Source organism: Perissodus microlepis, chromosome 17 (assembly GCF_051167445.1).
Source record: "Perissodus microlepis isolate ML-2025 ecotype Zambia chromosome 17, ASM5116744v1, whole genome shotgun sequence".
Taxonomy (NCBI): domain Eukaryota; kingdom Metazoa; phylum Chordata; class Actinopteri; order Cichliformes; family Cichlidae; genus Perissodus; species Perissodus microlepis.
In genome coordinates this window covers 27,371,263-27,398,446 of record NC_140477.1, presented here as the reverse complement: position 1 = coordinate 27,398,446, position 27,184 = coordinate 27,371,263, and the positions used below count along the sequence as shown (strand labels likewise).

The window sequence follows — 27,184 nt, the reverse complement described above, 5'->3', positions numbered from 1 at the left end:
TGGCCAGAAAAAGTGAGAGAAAACTGTAAGAAAATTACAAAAAAATAAATAAATAAATAAATGACTTCTGTTGCTATCACCCTAATGTCCTAAAATACCTCACAATCAAACCAATTTCAACAGTTCTTAGAGTGTTAATTTCAAACAAATAGTTTTAGTTTCCTCTTGAGAATTTTGGGTAGTCAACCTTAGGCATCAGTAGCCACCCACAGCTGTATTCCTGCGCTACATTTACGTTCCCATCTTTTCAAACGCAACCTCACTGACATCACTGAACAGCACCTCTCCTCTCCACAGATGTGCTCTGGGCTGTCCTTGGAGATTTCCCCATGAAAACAAAGCTCTCCTCCCCTAAAACTCTCTCTCTGTTTCCAGCCCCACTCTCTGCCTCCATCCATCTCAGCTGCTCTCTCCCCCCCACCTCACAATTTCACACCAATGAGCATGCCGCATGTAGCTCCCACTCACTGGCATCAGAAACACTAGATATCTTCAGTGCTGAGCAGTACAGTTTCACGCAAATACACAACAGCATTGGCTAGACGGAGGCTGCGTTCAGCCAAAAGGCACGTTGGGGATAGGCAGTGATAAAAAAGAGGGGGAGAAAGAGTCCAGCTGCTCTCTCACACCGGACTCAAGGTAAAGGATCCATATTAATTTATTGGGTGACAGAGTGTTATGTAATTCTGTTGTAGACACCGAGCTCCAGGCATTATGTAGGTCTTTGTTATTCTTGATGGTTCACAGCACGGATTATTATGTGTAGCTTTGAATGGAGGCTTACTAGTAAATCAGGGAAAACACTGTTGACTAAGTGATATGACGTCTTTGGGGCTAATATTGGAAACACTAATGAAACTATTATAGGAGAGTAATTGAAGTTTTGAACATCAGTGTCATGCAGCTAATTTTAAGGAGTGTTTGTGTACACTGCCAGTCTAAATGTCTTCCTAAGTGTTTTCTTATTTTCACATGCTTTCAATTCCGTTTCCTGTAAGCACTCCTGAAAATCAGTTCACACCCTCCCACTTTCCCTCCCTTGATTCTGGTTCCTCTGAGGGCTTTTCAGTCCAGTAAATGTCACTCAGCACTGCTATCAATAACGGAGAAGGGTTTTGAAGTCTACACAATTGGCATCTGAGGGTGAGGTTGCATCCCAAACCTTCCTAAACTCCTTTTAATCCTTATTACCTTTTTTCAGCCATTGATTTTATTAACAAAGGGTCAATTCCCCCTAAAATATGGAATGACTTTTTTTTTTAAATTTCTATCACTTTCCTCTGTGAACCTTTAGCCATTTTTACTTGTACTTGACAAGGAAACCCTATTTTCTGAGAGTCATACTGATAATCTTTTTTAATAGTAGGATCTCTACATTGGAAGGGAGGCTTCACATCCTGTCAGTGGTGGTTCTAGACTCTGGATGGGCAAAGTAAAAAAAACAAAAAAAAAGAACATTAACCCCCAGTAGAAATGCATTTAGTCATTTCAATCAAAAAATGTGCAAAATGTCACTGAAAAATTTGCAAACACATGCAGTTTGTTGGGAATGGGGCAAACAATTTAACGTTATTTTAACGAGATTAACGCTGACAGCACTAGTAAAGTTTAGATTAGTCAGTTTTACCGATGCTACCGTGAGTGTTTTTTGGGCAGTAGTAATAGTAGTAAAGGTACACTGTGTAAAATCTCACCAAAAGATGTCAGTGTATTGCAAATTGCAGTCAACTGAATTCTGTTAGCTTATTGCTCCTAACTAAAGTGCATTATCCTAGTGGCCGGTGTAGGACAATCAACTCTGCCTCCAGTTTTTCTGTAGTGGCTGTAGGCCACTATGTTTGCAATGTATCAGTATGTTTGCAGTGTCAATATGTTGGGTGGGGAAGGAGATTCTGTTACCCTTAGTTAGTGAAACTTTGTTGTTAATGTTCTTGAAGGAACACTTAACTAATAATTTACATACTACGTGAGAATGTAATGAAACTGTTTATCAGAGGGAAAAACTGATTTTTAGCACACTGGCTAAAATTAGCTAACACGTTAGCTTATAACCAGTTGCTGTTGTTGTTCTGTTTTGTTTTGTCTTTTTTGTCCTTGTCAGCTGTTCAGTGACAGGTGGGTCACATGTCTAATCTGCTGACAATACCTAATTTTGACAGTAATAATAAATGAGTACGTTTATGCATGTTTTTATGAGTCCTGCATTCAGTTCAGGATATGAAGTTTCAGATGAGAAGGAAGAGGATAATGCTTTATGTAGATCCTCTGGCTTCACGTTTTTGCTTCGTTGTTTCATCATTTGAGAAGAGGTTCCAATTCATCATAGGTATGAGCCTTCATATCCTGAGTCAGAAAGTGCAGGCATGAATTAAAATTTGCCTTCATGCCACACAAATGCCTATAAGAACTACTTACAGTATGTGTCCAGTCTGTTGTTATTTGGATACAATGTGATTAGACAGAGTTCCAGTGCCCATCACTGTATTGCAGTCACTGATGGGCGGGGCAACATGGTGGCTTCCACAAATGCCTGCTCTTAGGTATTTTTAATGGATTATTTTCAAGTGTATGAGGATGAAGAAGTTTTTTGGGAAGATTTTATTACACACTAATCAATGTATTCGTATTTGTACAACACTGTTGTGTCGATAAAGCATATGCCAGAATTGTGTCCCTGTGCACCAGTGATTTAAGGTGAGCATTATGCAATGTACCCAGTTCAATTCCAGTGAGGGACTTCTGTCACGTTTCATTCTCTTTGCTCTCTGTCCTCATGTTCTGTGCCTGTCCCAGCTGCCAGTTGTCACAAAAAAAGAAGAAAAAAAAGGCCTAATCCCTTGGCATTACATTTCCCATAAAAGATTATTTGACTTAACACATTAGTTTTATGTTATTGTATGATTGTCTGACATTGCCTCTACAAATAAAGTACAATCACCATAATGCATTTTGCAGAACATGTTAACAGTTCTGTTGTACTGCAATCTTTTTTAAAAGATTGAAGAAAATCACATATTTTTTAAAATTAGCATTGTCACCACAAGTGCACCACTGTAGCTCAGCAATGGAAGTCGGCGTATTCTTGTTACATTTGTATGAAACACAGTTTTAAATCCTGCTGAAATGAAATGCTTTTAGTAGACACAATATGAGGCCTAGGAGTGAATCAGATTTTCTGCAATTCAAAATAAGTCTCTGTAACAAACTGATTACAAAAATGACTGAAGGGGGGCTGAGAAAAAGAGACACGCTTACAGCCTGTAGTAGTGAGCAGTTAACCGAACAAAGCGTTTTGACACTTAGGCCAATGAACCCAGGTAAAGCAAGACAAAACACAAAACACTAGACTAGCCTACTGTGAGAAAAAAGACACAGGGGGAAAAAAACAGAAGAAAAAAAAAACTCATTCAGTCTAGTCACATCTCATCATTTTCAGATTTAGCCCACAGGAGATGACAAGCTCTAATTTTATCACTAAGCAAAATGTTCTCCACAAGCTAATGCAAGTCATTGCCGTGCCCTTATCATCCTAAACATGCGTGTGCTTTTAATAGTTCTGTGCAGCCAGTGACAAGCAGATTTACTTGAGTGTAATCTGACGTAGCTCTGAGATAAATACTTGGCCAACGACTGGGCAGCCTTGTTCGCCCTCCCTTTACACCCGAGGTGAGTGACAGTGGTAAGGGCTCCCGGTGGTCACTTGAGAACTGTGGGAGGTGAAAGCAAAGATGTGTAACACATTATTAAAGCACAGAATGTAAGGATTTCAAGAGGCATACCAGGTTATCACAGTCAGTGTGAATATCTAAAATTTCAAGATCAGCAATGCTTTGACAGAAAACTAATCATCAGCTGTTGCTGGGGTCGACTTTGGTATAAAAAAGCATGAAAGTGTCTGTGTGTCTGTATGTGTGTAATATTGTATATGTAATACAAAATATTTAATAGCTGTACTTATAAAGCAAAACATTGCCAAAGAAAAGTATCACCAAACTCTGCAGTTGGTTTATTAATGTAGCTGATTAAGTTTATTGTTAATCATAAGGTTGATTTACCATGAGCTTAATCAACTTAATGAACACATAATAAGCACCCAGGTGGACAAAACCATTAGTGCCGCTTTAACTATTCACATTATCCCTGATAGCCAATGTACACCAGTCAAAATGCTTTTGCTACAGTAGCATCAAAATCTGAATGAATTATCCCTCAGAGCAGCAAACTGCTTCAATGAACTGCACTGTTCTAATTCTGGGCTAAGGAAATTATAATGCTCCTCAATATTTTAGTTTAGGTCTTTAGAAGTTGATCATATTGATGCACAAAAGTGGTGACAAGTGTACATGAGTAATTTTGAAATTAGGAGACACCAAAGAGGGTTCCTGTGATGAGTCCCCCAAAATATCAATCTATCATACTATATATCTAATATGTTTGTTTGAGCAAGGATGGTAGGACACCCACACCAATAATTGTCTTTTTAATCATTTTCAGTGTTTTCATATTACATTACATTCACTTCTTTCTTTGTAACTTTCAAGAATCTTCATCTTTCTTCTTGGAACTTTATTTTTTAAGGGGAATAGAAAAATAAGAATTTGACTGTTCAATCTAAATCACTGTCTTTATTTCCAACGTGCATAATACAATGAATCATCTAAATTTCTAATATTGGTCCAAAAGAACAGCTCCGTTTCTCCTCGGTCCAAACTAAGTCTTTCTACAAGTTGGTCTTGCAGCTCCTGCAGCCATCTTTGAACCACATTCAGACATCTTTTTTGAAGCCTTTATCTAACTCAGTGATGACAGTCCATAACATTAATTTCAGCTGCCAACATAAAACATTAAAAGTGCATGTAGAGTCCTATAAAATTAAAAAAAATAAACAAAGAAATAAAGAATGGCATGCCATTGAAGTGCTTATAACTGAAATCAGCAACCCCACTGTTCTAATTTCTTTGTTGTATAGGTTAAGTAAGAATTGGACTCCAAAAGACATAAGGCTATACAATGATAGTAAAACCTTTTTAGTCAGCCCTTTCCTCAGCTGATAATGTAATGAAGACATAGCAGTGAGCAGTACCCACGGGTGTCAAGGTTGGAGATTCAGAAGACAGAGAGATCTTTTCTGGAGAACTGCTTCTCCAGTTAACTGTAAAAGAGCTTATGAGAGTCCAGGCTGGTGGTGTTCTGGTCCATCACTCAGCCACATTTGGAAAAATATCAAGGCTTTGTGCATTCTCGCCACAAAATTAGGAACTATCAAGTAAAGTTCTAAACAAGCTTGTTCCATTTTGCAAACAAGTTCTGTAAAGGAAGGTATTTAAATAGAGTATATTTCAGCAGCAAAAAGCAAAAGTATGTTTGCAAAAAGGGGTGCCAAAACTCTCTAAGCCTCTAATTTGCAATACACCACACATCAGATTTGAAAATCTGAAAATAGACCTTTAAAGGTCAGTGCATGCAAGATGGCCCAAAAATCCTCACATAACTAGCACTTTTCAGGAAAACTGGGTTAACATTCCCCCGGACAAGAAGAACTCTTGGCTGTTACAAAAACTGTTTACAAGCTGTGATACTTGCTGGGGGTGAGGGGGACGGTTACTAAGTACAGACCATGCAGTGTGCCCAAACATTTGCTTCAAGCAATTTTCCTTCTTTGTTACTTTGAAACTGTAAAAGATGGAAATAAAAGAGCAGTGCTGCTCAGGTCAGCCTTTACATATATACTCACAGCCAATGAACTTTCGACCAAACTGTGGGTGACCAAAATTGTGCGTGTCATTATATATTCGCTTGACATGAAAAGCGTAGTAGCACTCATAGAACAGATGGGTCTTTTTTTTCAGGATCCCAAACTAACTGCAATAACAGATAATGTTCTGTGCCCTTAAATGGTCAGTGCTGTACATTTGTATTCTGTCTGAGATTAAGTTATAATCTGCTGGAGCTTGTGAAGTGAACACAGATTATGTTTCTACACAATAAACTAAAAAAGAGAAGCCTGCAGCAGGGAAGTGACAATAATCTGACCGTACATGAATGTACTTTTTTGAGTAAAAGGAAGATGAAAATAGTAACAGAGTGTTATGTACTGAAAAGCCCCTGGGCAGTTCTTACCCCGGGTTGACTCGTGAAGTGAGTAATGAGCTCAGGTGTTCTCATGGCAGGCCTCGGCGGACTGAGGAACTGTGGCGTTATGGAACATGATTAACTAAATGAAAATTTTAGAAAACTAATCATCAGCTGTTGCTGGGGTTGACTTTGGTATAAAAAAGCATGAAAGTGTCTGTGTGTCTGTATGTGTGTAATATTGTATATGTAATGCAAAATATTTAATAGCTGTACTTATAAAGCAAAACATTGCCAAAGAAAAGTATCACCGAACTCTGCAGTTGGTTTATTAATGTATCTGATTAAGTTTATTGTTAATCATAAGGTTGCTTTACCATGAGCTTAATCAACTTAATGAACCCATAATAAGCACCTAGGTCAGGGGTCGGCAACCTGAGAGTAGTTTTAGAACTCATTATTGCTTTTAGAATGTTGCTTCTGAGATGGAAAATGTAATGAACTTGAGAAGTCCATGACTACAAAGTTCTAAATGGAGGGAAAGAATAATAATAACAATAATATGACATTTTTTAAGGCACAAAAGAGGGCAGATAATTGTAGTTTTAAAGCTATTTGACAAACCAAGAAAAAATAATAGGATTTCTTTCATTTTTTGCTGATTTTGCAACAACATCAAGGTTCGCTACATATCAACACAACTGTACATGCAACTTTAACTTATGGGTGTGACTATATATAGACCCATTCATTTTTATGGCGATGTCTAAGTTATCAGTCATAAATAGAATAAGTTATAATAAAATGATGAATCCAATAGAAAGAAAAAGAATCAGAAAAATGGACCCAAAACAATTAAACCAGATTTTATAAATGTATGTTTGGCCCATTGGATTGCTTACATCTGTCCCTGTTTTGTTTTGTATTTTCTCATGCTTTTTCTTAGAACCGTTTCTACTGCAGAGCATTTTCTGTGCTGCTCTTTTAGTGCTGTCCACACAGCTACCCAGTTACTTGCTGTAGTATTTTAATATTTTTTTTTCTTCTATCCTTCACAATTCATTCATTCATTAATTTACCATTGTACAACCTCTCTACGTTCCCTCTACATTTCGAGTTGCTGTTATGCATAAAAGCATGCCACAGTGCAATACAATGCAATTACAGTGGGAAACACTGCCTTAAATCCAAAAGACTTTACTGTAAACAGCATTCAGCATTCATGTGAACAAAAAAACAAATTAAATAACTGAAAATAAATTGGCCATTTATAATGCTTGGTTGAACACTTTTGCTGGCAAGTCTTAAGCTCATGGATGTCACCAGATGCTGGGTTTCCTCCTTTTTAATACTCGGCCAGGCCTTCACCGCAGCTGCTGTTTGTTTGTGGTCTTTATGTGTGAAGTTTAGTCTTCAAGAAGTAAAATGCATGCTCAGTTGGATTAAGATCATGTGACTAAATTGGGCATTCAATAATATTCCACTTCTTTGCACTTTACATTGTCCATCGGTTGCTTCTGTCCTTTATCACATTATCAATAAACACTAGTGTCACAGTGCACGTCCAAGCCATCACACTGCCTCCACCGTGTTTTACAGATGACGTGATATGCTTTAGACTAGGGGTGGGTTTTTATAATCGATTTATCGATTAAAATCGATTCTGGCTTGGATAACGTAAAATCGATTCATTAAAATCCTGAATCGATTTTTTAATATAAATTTATTTTGTCCGAAATGCCAGAATCTCTGGTGAAATCTCACAAAATGTCAACAACCACCAAACAGCTAAGACAGTAAATGAGAGCAGGAACACGGATTCTGCACAAAGACAAAACCCGCGGATCAGAATCAGTTAGATGTCGCCTTTCTCACAGTCGGGGCTGAAAGCCGACAGCTCGCTGATTCTGATCTGTTGGCGGGTCCGCGCTTTGTGTTCCCTTTATGCGCTGATTCTAAAGCTGTTAGTTTGATGTCTCTCCAAACAATATTGACCGAACCAGCAGCAAAAGAAGATCCAAACTACGCTTCACATAAACATCGTCATGTATTCACTCTGACTTTTACTGTTTTGCTTCAACCACAATGCACAGCTCTCTCGCTCTCTCTCGCTCTCTCTCGCTCTCTCTCTCTCTCTCTCTGTACTTCAAGAACAGTTTCCCGTCTAAAAATCTGTTTTCTTCATTATTCGCTTGCTTGTTACGCACAAGTCTACGTTGTTTACAGCGCTGTTGGCCGACGGTTTTTTTTTTCGTTTTATATACTTCCGAAAAGAAAACCTAATTTCTGCCGTTCAATACTGAACAAATTTAAACTTTTTAAAATTATGCAAAATGCAAAACACTTAGCCGTGTCTCTAATAAAACCGCTGTAACTTCAGAGGTAATGTTCATGTGTTGATTAATGGTTTTCTTTCGTTTTTGATCTACTGCAGAATATTTTTATAAAATCCCAGGCCAGGAAAATCGCCTTCATGTTTTTCTGTGTTTTATCCTCAGCTACTTTGACACAAAGGCATCTGCTGTGATGCTTACACCTTTGATAAAGTCTTGCGTGTGTCAGCTTCCTTTTTATAGATACAAAAATATGTAAATGTTCTGATCTGAATTATAATATTTCTGGCTGTCAAAATTTCCCAAATTCAAATCGAATTAAATTGAATCGTGGATCAAATCGATTCGGGACCTTGTGAATCGGAATTGAATCGATTCTAGAAATCAGTGACGATACCCAGCCCTACTTTAGACCATGAGCTGTTCCACGCCCTCTCCATACTTTCCATCATTCTGGTAGAGGTTGATCTTGGTTTCATCTTTCCAAACAATGGTTTCCCAGAACTGTGCTGTTTGTTTTTTTGTTTGTTTTTTTAGATATTTTTAGCAAAGTCCAATCTAGCCTTTCTATTCTTGAGGCTTATGAGTGACTTGCACCTTGCAGTGAACTCTCTGTATTTACTTTCATGCCATCTTTTCTTTATGGTAGACTTGGTAGATACTCCTTCAGAGTGTTGTTCACTTCTGTGATCATTCACCACTGTTGTCTTCTGTGGACATCCAGGTCTTTTTGCGTTGCCGAGTTCACCAGTGCTTTCATTCTTTCACAGGATGTACCAAATTGTAGATTTGGCCACTCCTACTATTGTAGCAATTTCTCTCAATTTTTGTAGCCTAAGGGTGGCTTTCTTCACCTGCATGGGGACCTCCTTTGACTGAATGTTGTCTGTCCATAGCAAAATATACACCACACCTCAAATCAACTCCAGGCCAAATATGTTTCTGTAACCAGGTAAAAAAACAAAACTTTTTTCAGTGTTCAAACATATATATAGACTTAACTGTATATCAGAAAACAGTCCTCATTTTCTCTTTAACACTTTGGTTATCACCTATTCATTTTTTTGTTGAACTGGCTTTCAATTCTGACAACAGAAAGAATCTAGTCTGCAGACATTTCTGGAACAGAATGGCAGCTAACAGTTCTTCAGGGCAATGCATGTTGTGAATTGGCTTGTCCTGAGACCAGTAATAAAACGGAAATCGGCCATGATTTCTCTTTCTGTTGTTGCTAAAGGTGGCAACACATCAGATGGTCTGACACATACTTCTGTGGGCAGTCGGTTTTCCGCTCTAGTGGCCAAGTGTACACAAATGCACACAGGCGAAGGCACAAGTGCAAGACCACAGCTGTGCTCCTGTGATTCAAGTATCAAATCTGACAAGTTTGCAGCAGAGAGGGAACGGACATGGATGGACTTGCCAAAGCTGAACTGCAGAGCAGTCACCCTTATAACTTGTCATCTGAGTCACAGTGCATCTTAATTAGCCCGAAAACAGCAAAAACAGGCTTATGTAATGAATGGAGAGTAGAGCTAGACAAACAATCGCACTTTGATTGTGACATTTGGCAGCAGACTAGCCAAGATTTGAGAGTTTTCTAGTACTTTGGGGATTTGAATGACAAAAGAAAATACTTTATTTTGTTGTTTCTTCACTAATAATTTAAGCATAATATTAGCACTCCAGTAGCATTTCTCCTTCTATCTATGTACTAAATGTATGTACATAAAAAGATTCTGTGTGATTTTTCTTGCCATACTTGGTCCAGAAGAACTTGCTGATTCCTTAAAGAGTATTTTTGACTTGTTCTCTAAAGAGCGAGAGGTCCGCACATCAAGGTGACACAGTGCCACAGAAGCAAATCAGCCAGGATGCATGAGTGGTTCTGCAGAGATAACATAAGCAACTGTACACTTTCCTTAATGTGCGTGAAAAAGAGCGAGTGTAAGGCTGACAGTGAGTGAGTGGAGTAATTAAGCAGCTCATAGATCCATTAATTAAAAGATGTGTGAATGCCAGTTCCTGTGTGGATGTGAAGTACTCGAATGATATTGTGATGTGGTGATACTGAGACAAAGAACTAAGATTTTTATGAGTGAAAAAATAATAGCATAAGTAACATTGCATAATATATTGTTTATGTAATAAAAATATCATATTAAATAGGCATATAATAATAACTATATATTTTTCAAATGCTTTTCTTTATGATGATTATTAAGGACAGTATTACAGACACTGCAAAATCATTGTTTTTAAAGGATGGCTCTATTATGAACATGACTATACACAACAGACTGAGCTGAGGAGCAAAAACTGTCCATATTATATAATTTATAAAAATAGAACTACAGCAGCTGGTTATTTTGGCACATGAACCACTCAGGAACAACCCTAACAAGTCTCATGTCCTAAGTAATCAGTGTAAGAGTTCCCCTCATAATAAGGTTTACTGGGGTTTTTGAGAGTGAGAGAGAAACCAAGACCATTTTACTGACATCCAACATGGTCTGGGGTTTAAAAGGTTTTATATAATACTAACAAATAGTGGGAAGGCTGAGTCACCCTGCTAAAAGTAAAACAGTTCCTCATTATTTATTATTTATTTATTAAATATTATTATTATTATGTGACCTAGACAGTGACATATTCAGGGTTGTTTCTTTAATTTAATGACAAGATAGACAGCTCTTACTGGAACTGGAATGACATGTCACACAATGTGAGCTCTACAAAGCATTGGGAGTTAATGTTGTTACACATTTTACATTAACTCATATCATTGTCTTTTTTTTCTTTTAAGGCTCTTATTTAAAAGAAACTTTAAAAGAGTTTATTTAAAGTGTTGGCCTATTTTGAAAATATATTTTCAAAATGAGACATATTTTCAAAATAATTACTTATTTTAATCCTCTTAGCTCTTATTATGAGCTTTGATTTTTTTTTTTAATTAGACTAAACATTTGATATTCAGGGTAGAGTTTTAGGCATTGGTAACCTGTCCATGATGGTAGACATGGAGATCACACTTTCAGATAAATTCAACACCCTAGTTGGATAAGCAGTCGAGTATGGATGGATGCATGGGTTGTTAGATGGATGTCTGGCTTTGGTGAGGTGACACAGTATTGTAGGATTTCTAGAGTTTTTATTTTCAATTTTTAGAGTACTTCTAAAAGTAGAAGTAGAAGCAGAATAGCAGTAGTGGCAATCAAGAAGAGACAAACCTATGGTGGAAAACAATAACTTTACAATAATGGGAAACATATAAATGTTGGAATAAAGTGTGAGTGTCTTTTAGCAAAACAGAGTGCCGAAACAGTATGACGTATGCTGTGAGATGGGCTTGGAAGTAGGAAGAAAATGTAAGAGCAATGTATAAAACTTTAACTTGACAGGCTGCTATTTTTACTGGCACTCAACAGGAACAAGAGCAGGGATGTGACCTGTGCATAAGATTATCTTCTCTTAACTTGAGAGATGACCTGACACGCATGCCCTCTGCTTTTAACGTCAACGCAGCGTCACTGCCGACATATTCACCAGGGCCCTGTACATGTACCCTACGCGGTCATGCAGTGTATAGAATAGTACGACATTAATTTTTTAATCAATACGGTCCCTCTCCTTAGCACCAAATAAATGCATTTTACCAGTATACACCAGCATGCTGACATGTAGAAAATTTTGGGATGAATATGCTATATGTACATTAATCTAATCCCTTTTTACAGGATTTGTTTAAAAGCTGATACTACACACATACAGTGTATAGAACTGCAGAGTGTCTCTTGTCAGCATGCAAAAATGAGGACATGGAGAGACGTCTTAAAACCTGCATTGCACCAAGTTAGGTAACATCAAAGAATATTCATATACATGCACACACACAGACGCAGCTTCCATGATCTACATTTTAACATCTTAATCCACCAACCCCACCAGGGAACTCAGACACTGGAAGTCTAGCGGATGCTTCCTGTACTTTTAGATTCACGAGGCGTACTTGTGTGTATCCGAGGCATTCGAGCGCTGTTGCTGTTTTTAGCCTCCTTCCTCCAGGAGCCAGCCTTGCTGCATGGCTGAATAGAACATGCACTGCTTCCCCCTGACTACACGGATTTGTCAGGGGTTTTTATAAATAGCTCAGCGGTAGCAGCAGCACGTGTCTGCATCATACTGCAGATGAAGAATGTACCTCACAACAGCCACGGACATACAGATTTGTCTAAACAAAGAAGAAGAGGCAGGGAGAAAAGACAAAGTAGCAGGAGGAGGGCATCTGTTGCCATGATACTGACAATTTTGTCGCTCACCAAACAAGCTTATCAATATATAAATGTCTCTCCTTATCAATTTCACTTGATGGCCTCTGCCTGCTAAAGAATGGCACTGGCACACAAACAAAATCTAACTATAATGCATAGTTTCTAATGGATGAAAGCTGATGCCTAACGTGCCAGTATTTCAAATTTAAATGCTCGAGTATTATTGCCAAACATGAATTCATGACCAGATGCGTTTCAATTTAAATCACTAATTGCGATCTAAAGGCAATATGTTCAATATATTATGCACTCTGCATGAAATAACCTTTCATTTTCTCTGATCATAAAGGGGATGATTAAATGACTGCACTGTTTTGCAGGAAGTGCAGTTTAAAAGCATAGCTTGGTTACTACAAATTATGTTAAGTAAAGTAGCAAATAAGTAATGTAGACACTCCCCATTTGTGCTCTAACCTTGGCTGATCTGGTTTCTTGTGCACCACTAAAATGGAATGAATCCCAATCAATTCTCTAACTAGTCTTCATTCTCTGGGAGAGCATTTTAAGTGAGATTTGTTGTGAGTCTTGCAGCTTTGCGTCATTGTTTATGTCTGCTAAGTGCACCCTTCTCAGTTTTCTCACTCTTATACTGCTTTTGTAAAATTCACTCACAGACTATTATTAATTAATTACTACTATTATTAATTGACACCTAAGGATGTTCGCTCATTTCCTTTTTTTAATCACCTGTTTGAGGGAACAACACTTTTGTGATTTACTAGTAGGCCATGCTATTACATTTGAAAAGTTCATCACTGCAAACACGACTGCAGTGCTAATTTTGCTCTGTTGGCTAGAAGGTATCTCACTTTACAGCACCTGCAGCAAGTGGATTTGGGGTTTACTTGCAGCATTTATTGAAATTTATTGAAGAAGCAGCTGCAAATATAATATTTGTAGAAGAGGAGCTTATAAACACTATTGTTTTATTATTCATGTAGGAAAGCCTGTGCATTACCTTTTGCTGTTTCCACACACCTAAATGCCTGTGCACGCCCTCTGCCACTAATAGAACTAAATAAAATGTGAAAAACATTTGATTTTAATCTCATAGAAACAGCCTGAATATAAGTATGGTTATTCTTTTAAGCCAAGAAAATATAAGACAAAGCTAAGCTTTTTAATAATGTAAGTCAAAATTAAAATGGAATAGAAATGACTATGTTGCTGAATATGAATAAGTATTCCCAAATTGAATTTAATAATAGACAGTACTAAATAGAAATACATTATGCTTTCATTTCAGCTTGGAACTGAAACGGGTTTGAATCAAACATAGACACAAGTAAATGGATTTGGTGATTACATTACTTCAGTGATAAAAAAAAAAAAAAAAAAAAAGTTAGCACCTTCTGCAATGTATAGATCTATGTTTCCGTGTTCCACAGCTGATTTAAAGCTACTTGACACATGTACATTTCCGTCCAGGTGATGGAGTTTACCAATCCTATTATCATTGAACACTTAACCTCATATATTTCGATTGGTTGCTTATATACACATCAACTCTTATGAAATCTTCACCTATATGGCAGATCCAAATCAAAATCCTACAAGTGAAGAACTGCAAGGCCAAAACACATGTAAGAGAGCTTAAAGGGAAGTATGTTTAACTATCTGAAACTATCCTTCTTTAGCTTAATGGGACCAAATGCTCCTACTGCATCAGAGGAATCGGCAGCAATCTGGTGGATGTTAATAGGTTTAAAGCTTTACATCATCTTGTGGGGGAAATTGTGTGTAAAAGCTTCTTAACAGCCACTAAATTTGACAATTTTGATTTAAAAAATGACATTACAAATTTGTCATGTGATATTTTAAAGTTTAATCTTTCTGGTGTTATTGCTATATTTATTTCATTCTAACATCAGTCTTTTTTTATAATGTCCCTAACTACTGACGCACAACTCAGCCCTCACTAGTGATCTTTAGTTAACTACAAGTCTATACATAGTCTATCATGTTTAAAATATCCCTGCCTATTATTTTAGCTTTCCTCTCTGAAAATGAATTTTCAATAATACCTTGTGTTAAGTGCACCTTGAGATTATGACTCATATAGATGACACATAAGCTGCCTTTCTAGTTGAGTGGATTTGTTTTATATATAACATCCGATATATAACTTGGGCGTTTCTGGGGCAAGCTGCATCACATCTGCAGTGCATCTGAAACAACCCGCCTACAGTCTTGATTTAGATTTACGTTTGATGAATAGAAAAGGTTTTTGACAGAGCATTAACTCTTAACTGAAACCCAAACAAATCTGTCAGTGCACAATCTTCTAGGTTTCATTGATTGTTTTGTAACCTCATGTTCTCCTCTGTGAACATAGATCTACTTCACTGGCTTACCTCTTCCACTTAATGGCAGAGTGCTGAACAAATTTCATTAAATAGCAATACCACAAACCTTCTGCATTAGTGCAGCCCAAACATAAGTGAACGTACAATCTCTTACATGCATGCAACCCCTCAAAACACCCAGGAGTGGATAGACGGAGAACAAAAAGTGATATTTTAAAGAGCTTTGGAATTCATGTGGTGGATGAAGCCCATTATGTCCAACAAATGGATTTCGGTCAGCTAATAAACAGTACATTTCATGCAATGTTCCCACTTCAAGGTCCAAACATCAAAACAATCCAGTGCTCCAACTCCTCTGCTGCACTGATATCATCGAAGAAAAAGGGACACTAAACTGGGATAATTATCCAAAATAATGGCTTTTTATGATGGATGGACAACTACAATGGGAAGAAGGATGGAGACACAAGCTGCTTGAGTCATTCTAAAGCTCAACAGTGTCTAATAAAGTAGCCCACTCTGGAAATGTTTACATACTAGGACTATCACCAAAGCCAAGCAAACATCCTGTAGATGTAACACTGCAACAAAGTGAGTGGACAAGACAAATCTTTACCCAAATACGTGCTACTGTCAGCAGCTGTTTACCGTGGATCAGCTGAAAGACTGGAAACAAACAAAGAGTGACTTTATTTGGCTTTTATTACAGATAAAACAAAAGTCATGCAGTCATCTGGTAAAATGTCGAAGACGGTAGGGACAATGATACTTTTCCGCACCTCTTTATCTTTGGATTCAAGGTTTTTCAGTCACAAAGGTGCCACAGTTGAATAGAATCAAGAACCTAGTCACTGAGTCTGTATTTGCAAACAATAAGTCCATTTGTGTGTTCTATGCTCAAATGTATGTGTGGAAGTGGAAGTGTTTACCAACCACAACAACTCAGTCACCAAGAAAGAAAGCCACATAAAGTCACCAATGTTTCTCCAAAACTCCTCTTGGCATTCACATCAGGACAAAAACTGTGTGCTGGGAGCTTCGTAGTATGAGCTTCCAGGGCAGAGCAGCTTCTCTAGGTGTAACGTGTAGGTAGCTCAGTACCTTTGTTCATGTAATGTATAACAACTGATAGATAACTAGTTTAGCTTTTTTCCAGTTAGCAAACTAAGTATTTTATGAAAATTAAAATCTGAAATTTAATGAATGATCTACAATATCAAGACATGGTGAAAGCCAAATTACACAAATATATAATATATAATAAATATAGCATAGAATTATTAGTTAGGGTACGTCTTTTCCTCAGTGATGACAGACATCACTGGATTTAAATACACAGTGATACACCAGTAGCATTTTACAGTTACATAAGGAAGTAAGTAGTACTAATGACAACACTGAGACTTAATAACAGTTTATTGAGACTATCCGTATAGACTTACTTTTAAAAAACAGCATCTTTATAACCATGCCCCATCTGGAGTGACCCATCTGTCCCAGAGGCAGAACAGTGACAAATTGTACATGGCAGCAGCAGTGTACAAATGAAACAGGACAGACTGTGATGAGAGATGGAGATATGGTTTGTTTCAGTGTGGTCCATGAGAGATGCTGTTTTTTTTCTTTTGTTGGGGGTTGGGTGTGGGCGATGGGGGTGGGGTGAGTGTTAATACACAGTGGGGCTTTTAAAGACTCCCCACATGTTGAATGGTCATCTAAATACTATAAACATGATACATTTATAGAGAAATCACAAATAAGCCTAGCTATTGGGTGGGTGTTCTATCACTGTGATTGGTTTAATGGTAATAAATAAGATGATGAGCAGAATAGCGGCAAAAATACATTTTTTATTTGTTTTATTATCTATAGTGCAGGTAAAATGATCAGAAAAATTGAAAAAAAATCTTTACCTTTCACACTCTGTGAAAATCATTTTAAACTTTGCATCACGTGCATTATACAGCCACACCAAAACACCTTCTCAGGAAGGGAAGTTGGGTATCAGTGATGTTTGGAGCTCCATTCTGAATGAGGCAGAGCCATACGGAATCAGCTCTTTGCATATGGAGTTGCACCTGTTGTCCATGTTTAGTCCTGTCTTTTGGATTCAGTTGGTCTGCATCTTGTTTCTTTATGATCAGCTTATTCAGCAGGCCATCCATCAACATTTGAGAACTTATAAATACATCATCTGAAGGAACAGCCCAATTATGCAAAGACAAAACATATGATTAGCCACCTTGGCAACAGCAACTATGTAAGAGCAAGGTTCTTGATAGCAGAGATGTTTCTGGTATATTATAAATAGCATGGCACAGGGAAAAGCAAGAAGGGGTCGGGGGGAGGGGGTCCAGTGGAGAAGGTTGGAGGTGTGTTGTGGTTAAAGTGCTGTGAATGATTTTGGAGCACAGGTTCAGTCCTGATGCAGGTAGTGTTACATAAAGTGGCAACTCTTGCAAAGTACCAAGACAATATGGAAAATGATGCAAAAGTCAGTTTTCATGATTTAAAAAAAAATTGTTGAAAACCATTAAATACTGTGTTCTTTTTCAGCAAGATTTGCACCATGAAGACCAGACTAGGCTGCCTGTCCCACAAATCTGACTCCTACAATGACTTCTCAGAATTCCTGCCTCCAGCCCACGAAACCACAGCCAGGTGTCTGAAGTGAGTTTGCCAGAAAACAAGCCTTCCTGTGCTGGTTTTATAAGACTACAAATTATTTTTGTGCTTGACCTGTTGTTGTGTGAAATAATTAGAATTATCAGACCTTTCAAGGAAAAGTTGCCTTTAAGAGTTCCTTTAATTTGAGGTGATATGAATGTAATTTATTGCTTTCCATTTGAGCAGTATGTCGACAAAAGTATTATACATTCTGAGAATGACACAGGTATTATTTTTATTATTATAGTTATTATTATTAATGCAAGTCCTAAGTCATAACATATTTGCAAGCATCACCCTTGGCATTTACTAGAGGAGATAACTTCAGCGGTGCATGTCCCGCTGTAATGACTGTATGAATGTTACTGCTGCACTAAACCATTCTGTTTGTTTGTCTGCCCAACCTAAGTTGGCAAACAAATGCCCTTTAGGCTTCGAAGCTGTCTGATTCTTATCTATGCCTAGCACCCACCTATCAACTGGCTGAAATTTATAGCATGTATAGCATTTTATAAAATTGTCTTTGGTCAGTTTAATTTCACCACAATGACATGTAATATATCAAAATAATATAATAATATTATATAATGTTAAATATAACCATTTTTGGTATTTCCAAATTGTGTTTACGGCCTCGAAATTACATTATATCATATGACATATTATGAAGTCAAGCTTACTGTACTTTGGGGTTACATCAAAACTTTAATGTTGGATCAGTAACCTTCTAAATGTATGTTAGGCGATGGCATTTCAAGCCGTGTGAATTGATCCAACCAACCTTCCAGTGTTTTTTTAAAGCATGTCCAAGAAATTTTTTTGTCAGGTGCATGTTACTCATATGTACAGGTTCACCATAATGCATGTAAATACAGATTCATGGTGGAAATTAAAAAGTCCTCTTTTATAGATCTGCTTACAAAGTATTTCATTGAATTTAATCTTGCATGCCACTTTTTATGATTTTTATTCTTTTGACAATGAAACACACAGTCCCTTAATCATATATAGATTACTTACTTACATGTTGCTGCATATAAATGGACATTGAGTTCCATATTTATCTTCATATATATATATATATATATATATATACATACACACATATATATATATATATATATATAAACACCCCTTTTTTTTTTTTTAATCTTTTCTCAATGTCATTAACTGTATGAGCCGAAAGCACAGACAGAGCAAACTGTACAGCATAATTGTCTGTTTAACATAGACCTTTTTGCACTTAGGCTAGTAATAATCAAGTAAATATTATTTTGGCCAGTTGGAAAAAAGGTACACTGTCAGATGTTCTAACACATCCTCACTAAAGTAACTTGTGGCATTGTTTTAAAATATTTCAGACTGCTATGCACATGCTGTGGAAGACATTAATCATTTAATTGTAGCTCTGTTGTCTCCTCCAATCTTTAAAAGTAACCTGTTATTTGAAATATTTTATGGCCTTGAGAATAAGAATTAGTATGAGGAGGAATTAATCATGCATTAAACTCAGCTGCCATTCAAGAATTTATATAAAACACTGCAGGGGACTCAAAATGCATTAAAGCATAGTTGTTGATTAGCATGTAACTGAGGCACTTCTTTTTGTCTTTCTCTCCATCAGACTATCAACCGATGAAGTTGTTCGATGGTCTGAATCATTTGATAGCCTCCTCACTCATAAGTGTAAGTGAACACTTTCTATTTTCTGTGGGAACAGTTCGTACTGCGCAGAACACTCATAGCCAGCCCCAAGAAAATGAAAGCCACCTTATACAGAAGTAAACGAGCCCCTTCCAGTTTCTTTAATACTTTCCTTTTTTTCCCTCAGGAAAAACAAATTTTACTGTTCTCCTCTCAAGCCCATGTTATGCAAGTGTGTCATTTCTTTGTTGTTAAGAGTCCGTGCCACATAATGAGTCACATCCTCGTCTTTGACCTTCCCCTTGGACCAAACAGACAGCAGCACGCACTCACAGCTCACACGTCTGTCTGCACAAATGGGTCATGGATTTATTTTCTGCTGACAAGCCATGTGACGTAGCGTCTTTGACAGAAAACTCTAAACTAAAAGAGTAAAGGGCACATTCACTTGGCGAGAGTCGGATCAACTCAAATCAAATTCAAACATTTTCCTCCTACAATTAGGATGCTCGTGTCTTGCTGAACCTCAAAGGTCAAATCCTTTTTTTTTTTTTACTGATATAGAAATTAATCGTCGTTTGTAGGAAGTGAACGTTTAATCTAGGCTGCTTGAGGTCCTATCCACGTTTCCTGGAACAACTCAAAATCTTGGGTCAGTCAACTAGTACTGGATGAGTTTAATGATACCTTCGGGACTGTTGACCCCAAGTAACATTTGATGAGCTGACAGCTTTGTCTTCCTTATTGTACGTATGCATACATGTACATAGATCAAGCACTCAATTTACAACATATGCTTCCCTAAAAATGGTAATAAAAACACTGTATACCTGTCCAGTTATATGACCAATGATTGTGGCAATAATGTGTCAGTATCTGTAGCAAGGCGAGAGAAATACTATAAAATGTTTTTTGATAAAGAAACACATGAGGTTAAAACTAGGTATTTGTTTGTCTTTTTTTGCCAATTAATCTGCCAAATATTGTCTCAAATAATTAAAATCATTGTTTTGTTATACATGAATATAACCAAACATGAGTGAGCTTGAACTGCTGGATATTGGGTGAATGATGAATGTCTAAAACCATAACGTGATTATCCCAGTAGTTCTATTACAGGAAAGGTTTAGGGTGTCCATCATTGTATCATTTCACTTTTTTAAAGTTCACCCAGGACCATCTTTATTTTTAGTGTCCTTGCTAACTAAATGTCAATCCACAGTTACCCTCTTTTTTTGTTTTTTAATTGAAATGCTAGGTGAATGCTTTAGCTGGGTGTCTGTGAATTCTGTTCTTAGTACAATTATATGAAATTCATTCATCTTTACATACGGTACAATTTAGGGCTTTTCCAGGTGAAAGATACCAGGGTTTATGAGCAGTTACAAACCTGGCAGATTAAAAAACACATATTTCCCTCTGTTGTTTCCTCATCATTTCATCAGCAAAGACAATAAAGAACAAGACTTTAAAACACACCATAATTCTCATACATACACCAAAACTGAAGTCCTATCCAAATCAATGTATCCTTGTTGCACGGTGTTACTTGCACTTTTAAGATTGCTGTCAGTTAATAGACACTGAAATATTAACAAGTCAGTAATATGCGTGTAGTTATTAGCGTGTTTTGGACAAGATTTTTGCAAAAATTAATAAGAGTTGGAGTCCAAAGGGTGGGTGGCAACAGCTGCATCCCAGTTTTGTTCATGATGAACTCCATAACACTAGGCTAACAAATGGTAGTCTTGAATGAAGCAAAGTCATACTCACTTGAACAGCTTCATTAAAATTGAGGTTATGACATAACACATCAGTTTGACACACAACAAAATAATGTTTCCCAGGCAAAACTAGAGGATTTCCCTAGACACAGGGAGCGTGATGCACCTGTGCATCCTGTTTCAACTGACCAAGCATTAGAGCAGCACACTACAAAATGTAAATACAAATACACACATACTTGGATTACATAAGTGATGTTAAATCAATAGGAACAGAGTGCTGGATGTTCCTGTAATAAGGTATTAACCTTAATTTGCTTTAAAAGGAATACTGTGTATTTCATCTGGATGCATTCAACCTGTGGGCACTGTTAGCTAATATGTGACTTGTTAGAACAAAATAACAAGCAATACCTTTTTTTATGCATTAGGAGAAAAAATACCGAGAGGAAAAAAACATTAATGTTTCTGTACCAGAGATGTCTAAAAGGGTTAGGACAGGAGAAATATGTAACTTATGGTCCACAACTTTCCTAAGGATTTAGCAAATTGATGGAGGTTTCAAAATGGGCTGTAAATGTCTGAAATGGTGGGATCTGGGGAGAGGTTTTAAAGCAAAAGGATGATAGTGACTGTTTTAAAGAAATCTGGCATGCACACAGAAGATAGAGACAGGCTGATAATGGACAGGAGGTGGAGGTGATAAGTAGAACCTCATTAAAAGATTTGCAACGAATATCAATTGGGCATGAAGAAGTGCACATATGCAAACTATATCTGGCAGATCTGTCATGGAAATTGGATAAAACTCAGACAATGGGGTGGGCTGAGACACTTGGGCAGATTGGAAGGTTCCTGGCTTGAACTGTGATCTGATACCATTGACCTTACCAGCAAAAAAAAAAAAAAAAAATCACAGTCATGGTAGGAAAACCAGATTGAGCAGGAGTAAGAAGTCTGGTGATGGTGTCTAACAGGAACCTAGAATTGTGCCTATGTGCTTGTTAGTGCTTATATAGCCATAGAAGTGGATTGCTCGTGTATCTTTAACGTAAAACAGGTTTATTTTTCTTTCATTTATCTACAAACAACCTTCAAATAACACAAAAAATCTGCAAAACGACCTAAACGTAACAGTTCATGTGCAAAAACCTGACATCATCCTATACTTGTTTAGAGACAACTATGGCAAAACGTCCATTAATTTGATATCCAACAGTGATTTAGTGTTACTGGAAATGTTTAGCTCCAGTTCTCGCACTCATTTGTGATAAACGAGGTCCCAAATGATACAGAAAACATATTCATATTCTTCTGTCAGTCATCCTCAAATAAATGAAGTGTGATACTTTTTGTCTCATTTGGTTTAATTGAGTTCTCCTTTTTTTTGGAAAAAAAAAATTACGATTTTTTTTCCTCATGCTTTTGTTGGTAAGAAGAACAAAAAATTGTAATGGGTTTACAAATTTTCAAGCACCACAGTAAGCATATATGCTGTTGGAGGCCAATCAAAACAGTATTGCTGCATAAAACATGCTTTGCACCGTGTTAAGAGGTAAACAGCAGAAAGGGTGGAAATGACATGTCAGCATGACACAGGCACATAGAAAAACATGCCCCACTTCTCATAACGTCAACAGGGAGCACATTAATTACTCACTTATCTTGGCTGACAAAAATGTGTTCTCTTTGTGGGAATATTTTGTTCTGATTTATTTATGTTGTAACTATAATACAATTTCCTGCTTATGTTCAGCGTATAACAAAGGATAATAAAGGGTAAAATGAGCTGCTGTACAGAAACGTGAGTCTTATGTGTTTTTATATTTTACATTCTTTAACTTTTTGATTCTTTTTTTTTTTTTTTTGTTCTCAGATGGGCTGGCAGCTTTCCGGACATTTCTTAAGTCAGAATTCAGTGATGAGAATATTGAGTTTTGGATGGCCTGTGAAGACTACAAAAAAATCAAGAGCTCAGCTAAGCTGGTGTCAAAAGCAAACAAGATATTTAAGGAGTTTGTTGAGGTTCAGGCACCAAGAGAGGTGAGTTAATGCAGTTTTCTACAGACTTGACTATTAATTTTAAACCCATGATTCACTACTTTAAACCCATGATAAACCCAGTCAAAAGAAATTAAAAGATTCTTATCATGGTAACAGGATAGTGATGTATGACAAGGAAGGATAGCAGCAAGACTGAAAGGGAAGATTTACAAGATGGTAGTGAGACCTGCTATGATGGTTTGGCAGTGTCACTGACAAAAAGACAGAAGCTGGCACTATAGGTGGCAGAGCTGAAGATCCTAAGATGTCCACTGGGACTGACCAAGATGGGACTGACCACTCAGGTTGAGTGGTTTGTAGACAAAGTTTGTAGGCAAAGAGAGGTAAGACCAAGATTGGTTGCACATATACTGGAGAGTATGGATAGTGCATATTTTGGGAAAAGGATGTTGCATATGGAGCTGCCAGGCAGGAGGAAAAGAAGAAGACCTCAGAGAAGGTTCATGCATGTAGTTAAGGGGGACATTTTATTATTTATTATGACAAATTAACAAACTGACTATTACATTAATGAAAGTAAATGACTCTTATCTTCAAAATGATTCTTTCCTCTCTTTGTCCTGGCAGATTAACATTGACTACCGTACCAGGGAGAAGACTAAGCAGAGCCTGGCGGATCCCACCCCAACCAGCCTCAATGAAGTCCAAGGTAAAATCTACAGCCTCATGGAGAAAGACTCCTACCCACGGTTTCTCAGGTCCAAGATGTACCAGGATATAGTCAACAGGGCACAAGCGCGAGGACAACGAAGGTCTGTTTGACAAACAGTGGCAATAATACTGGACCTTTACTGTAGATCATTTATCCTTTGAAATCTCTTAATACTGTGAATCTGCAAGGATGGGGTGACCTGCTTGACTGTTTCCTTTATCAACACCAGCTCCATGCATGCAATCCCTCTAGATAAAACGTGTCTCTGTGGACTGCAATATACAATACAATGAGTGTGGATGATTATAAGCTAATGGTTTGCTGAGCAATCTGTCTGAAATATCAAAAGAAAAGTACAGTATCATGCAATAATGATAGTTATCACAATATTTGCTATGTTTTGTTAGTTCTTTAGCTATGTAAGTTATTTATTTTTATATCAGTCATGCACTATGTGATTATAGGCTATAAACTCAAATAAAAGACTCAAATAGAGACTGGTAAGTGGTGGTTTGAATTGATATATGCATTTCTGTAGTAAAGAAACTTTACAGTCAATAAAGAAATCAAATGAGTTGTTCAAATAGTTCTAAAAGCAAAAGGAAACCTTTATGGTAATCTCCATGTGCACCTCTGGATTGTTACTGCTTGATCACTACATGGAAGTACAGTTGTGACCAACTGTGAACCTGTGATTTCACAATGGTCCTTAGACTTGAGAGACCAGACACCAAACTTCATATCACAGCAAGTAGTTGGATTATGACCAAGAACATATCTATGTGTGTGTGTGTGTGTGTGTGTGTGTGTGTGTGTGTGTGTGTGTGTGTGTGTGTGTGTGTGTGTGTGACTGATTACTATGGTTGTGCACTGTGAATTTTCAACATCCTAACAGTGAACATTCTGCAACCTGAATCTGAAGCTTTTTGGCCTTGCCAACGCTATTTTTTCTCACCAGCTGCCTACTTCCCAAATTTGACTTGTCCAGTCCAAGTAGTCATGATGTGACCACTTGGACTGATCTGCAAAAAGCAGAGGCTGGGAAGAGATGTGCGGATTCTAGCCAAACTAAAACTGAGTTATTATTATTTTTATTTTTAAAACTGAATTTTCTTTCTTTCTTTCTTTCTTTCTTTCTTTGATCGCACCTTTGTTTACCTCTGTGATTGCAGTTGGTCAGAAATTTGTAGGAATTTTCATAGCAAAATAAATGATTTGTCTGGTTGTGGCCCGTTCACATTCTTTTACATATATTACAACCAGTAACTGTTCCTAACCTGAATGGTTATTACACATAGAAACCAGGTGTTGGTTTAAGCAACACATTTCAAGTACTCATTGGTTGAAATAAATTTATATAATAATTTAATAATTTAATAAATAAAGTTTTCCTGGATAATAAACAGCACAGGTTATATAAAAGTCACTGGGTGGCCTACATGTTGTATGTTCTTTTCCATCTTATGCATCTACTCCCAACCCTCTCTTTGTGGACTTTGCAGCCCTGCATCATCCTTCTTATTTGCTTTCATTATATTACTCTGCCAAGTAGAGTGTGCTATCACAATAAAACATGGGTCACAGCAAGCAGCACAAATGTTGTGCAGGGTGTCTTTTTCAATGGGAAGAGGGTCTCTCTGCTTTATTTTCTCTCTTTTCAAGAGTTCACTGGATTTATGAATATTTCTGATATATTTTATCACTGAGGAAACTATATTGTGGTAATTATCATTATTGCTTTATTGCTCAGCCCTGCCACTACTTGTCTTACCTTGTCTGTGAAATAGACACTGTTGTATGCAGGTAATTATACCTGCTGTGGTAGTTTGTGTGTTTACAATGAACAACTAAGTGAGTGACCACTTAATATTTGAAACTGTGCCAAAATAATCAATTGCACTTCGATGTTGTTATTGCATAATACTGTGTATCTTAAACTGCAGGTAATCTGTCAGCTCATTTCACTCAGCTCAACAGGCAGAGTTTAGCTTTCACTTCTGTTCTAAATGATAAAAACTGTCTAGGCAGTCAAAGATTCCCGAATGAGATTCCCTTCATCATTTCTGGTGATTTGGTTGGTTTAAAATATGTTACTGAACTGTAATGAGTTTTTTACGGATTATCGACTAGCAAAAAAGTTTGCAAGTACAGTTAAAGAGTAATTTAAATTCCATTCTATAATGGATTGATACCTAATTAACCAAAACAAGCAGCATAAACAGCAGACGTTCCATCAAGGTTACAATGAAATACAACGTCCTACTGATACTCTTCCACTGAATTCCATCCAATCTTTGCTGAAAATAGTTTTCTGCATGATGCAATACTCAGATTTACTGTTTATATATTCTTAAACATGTACAGTATGTTAAACAAATACTGCAGATAACTTTATTTATAATATGTCAGTGTGCTCCTTCAGCATTTGATGTGTTTCTGCATTAGATGTGCTCCTTAACCTACCAATCCTTTAAATGAATTAAATGCAAAACTTTCCTGAGCACTTAAAGAGTGGTAAATATTTTCTTTAGTGCATGTGTACCACATAGGCCAGCCTGTTTGAAATGCCAGAAAACAGATAAAGACTAAAAAAAGCATACTGCCATATATGGTATGTTACTGTGCTCCACATGAATGTAATCTCCCTCTTCTTCTTTTTGCATTAAAAAAGTTAATCTGCATTTATTGTTGCACTGTGTGACTTCATTCTCATTATACCAAAACGGTATTAGAGTTATGAAAATGCACTCATCCACTGATCAGACACACAGACAGACGGGCTGACCTCGTTTCCCAGCCATTTTATAACAGCAATGAAAGCAGACCAAAACATTTCTAATTAATGAGAAGCCACTTCTCCATCTGCATGATTCACACCTCTGTTAAACTTAAATGTTTGAAGAACAGATTCAAAATTGCATTGTTGGTTGTTCAATTTTACTTTTTGTATTAGAAGACTTTGCATGCTAAATATTCAGTAAATACAATCTATTGAGCACATGTGCTAATGACTTTTCAGTCTTTCTCACATAAATTCAAAGAAGTAAATGAGCTGAATGTAATTGAAAAAACAAGAGAAACATACATTTCTTTATTTCTTTAAATTTAAATGATTAATTTTAAAAATGAAGCAATAGAACTCTTATTATGTATATGCCATAAACTAACCTACAAACATCCTGAACCACAAACAGCTACATGCAAACTTTATGTCATGATCAATTTTAATTCCACTTTTTATATTGAGTTTGAAATTCCCATCAACAATTTTCATTTTGTTCTTTCTAGCAATAAACATCCTTTTCCAGAGAACAGTGATACTTCAAAACATTTAGAATGATTCTATAATTATTTGATGTTTGATATTTGATTATTTGATGATCATATTCAA

The 27,184-nt window shown here is 36.9% G+C and overlaps 1 protein-coding gene across 2 annotated transcripts; it reads left to right on the top strand.

Annotated features, from left to right (window-relative positions):
• Positions 1–355: 355 nt before the first annotated feature.
• LOC146369800 (regulator of G-protein signaling 8-like) lies at positions 356–26,474 on the top strand. 2 transcript variants are annotated; one of them, XM_084910191.1, is made up of 5 exons: positions 356–639; positions 17,603–17,712; positions 19,334–19,395; positions 22,954–23,120; positions 23,709–26,474. In XM_084910191.1, the coding sequence occupies exons 2-5, from the start codon at positions 17,612–17,614 to the stop codon at positions 23,901–23,903; spliced, it is 525 nt and encodes a 174-aa protein (XP_084766317.1). In that variant the 5' UTR covers positions 356–639; positions 17,603–17,611; the 3' UTR covers positions 23,904–26,474. The 2 variants fall into 2 exon arrangements, with proteins under 2 accessions (XP_084766317.1, XP_084766316.1); XM_084910190.1 differs by having other exon boundaries at positions 365–639; positions 17,599–17,712.
• The last annotated feature ends 710 nt before the right edge of the window (positions 26,475–27,184 follow it).

Excerpts from the sequence above, each read along its gene's own strand:
- LOC146369800 (XM_084910191.1), top strand. The coding sequence starts at position 17,612 with ATGAAGACCAGACTAGGCTGCCTGTCCCACAAATCTGACTCCTACAAT. Across the intron at positions 19,396-22,953 it reads TAGCCTCCTCACTCATAAGT|ATGGGCTGGCAGCTTTCCGG; the intron begins GTAAGTGAACAC and ends TTTTGTTCTCAG. Across the intron at positions 23,121-23,708 it reads AGGTTCAGGCACCAAGAGAG|ATTAACATTGACTACCGTAC; the intron begins GTGAGTTAATGC and ends TTGTCCTGGCAG.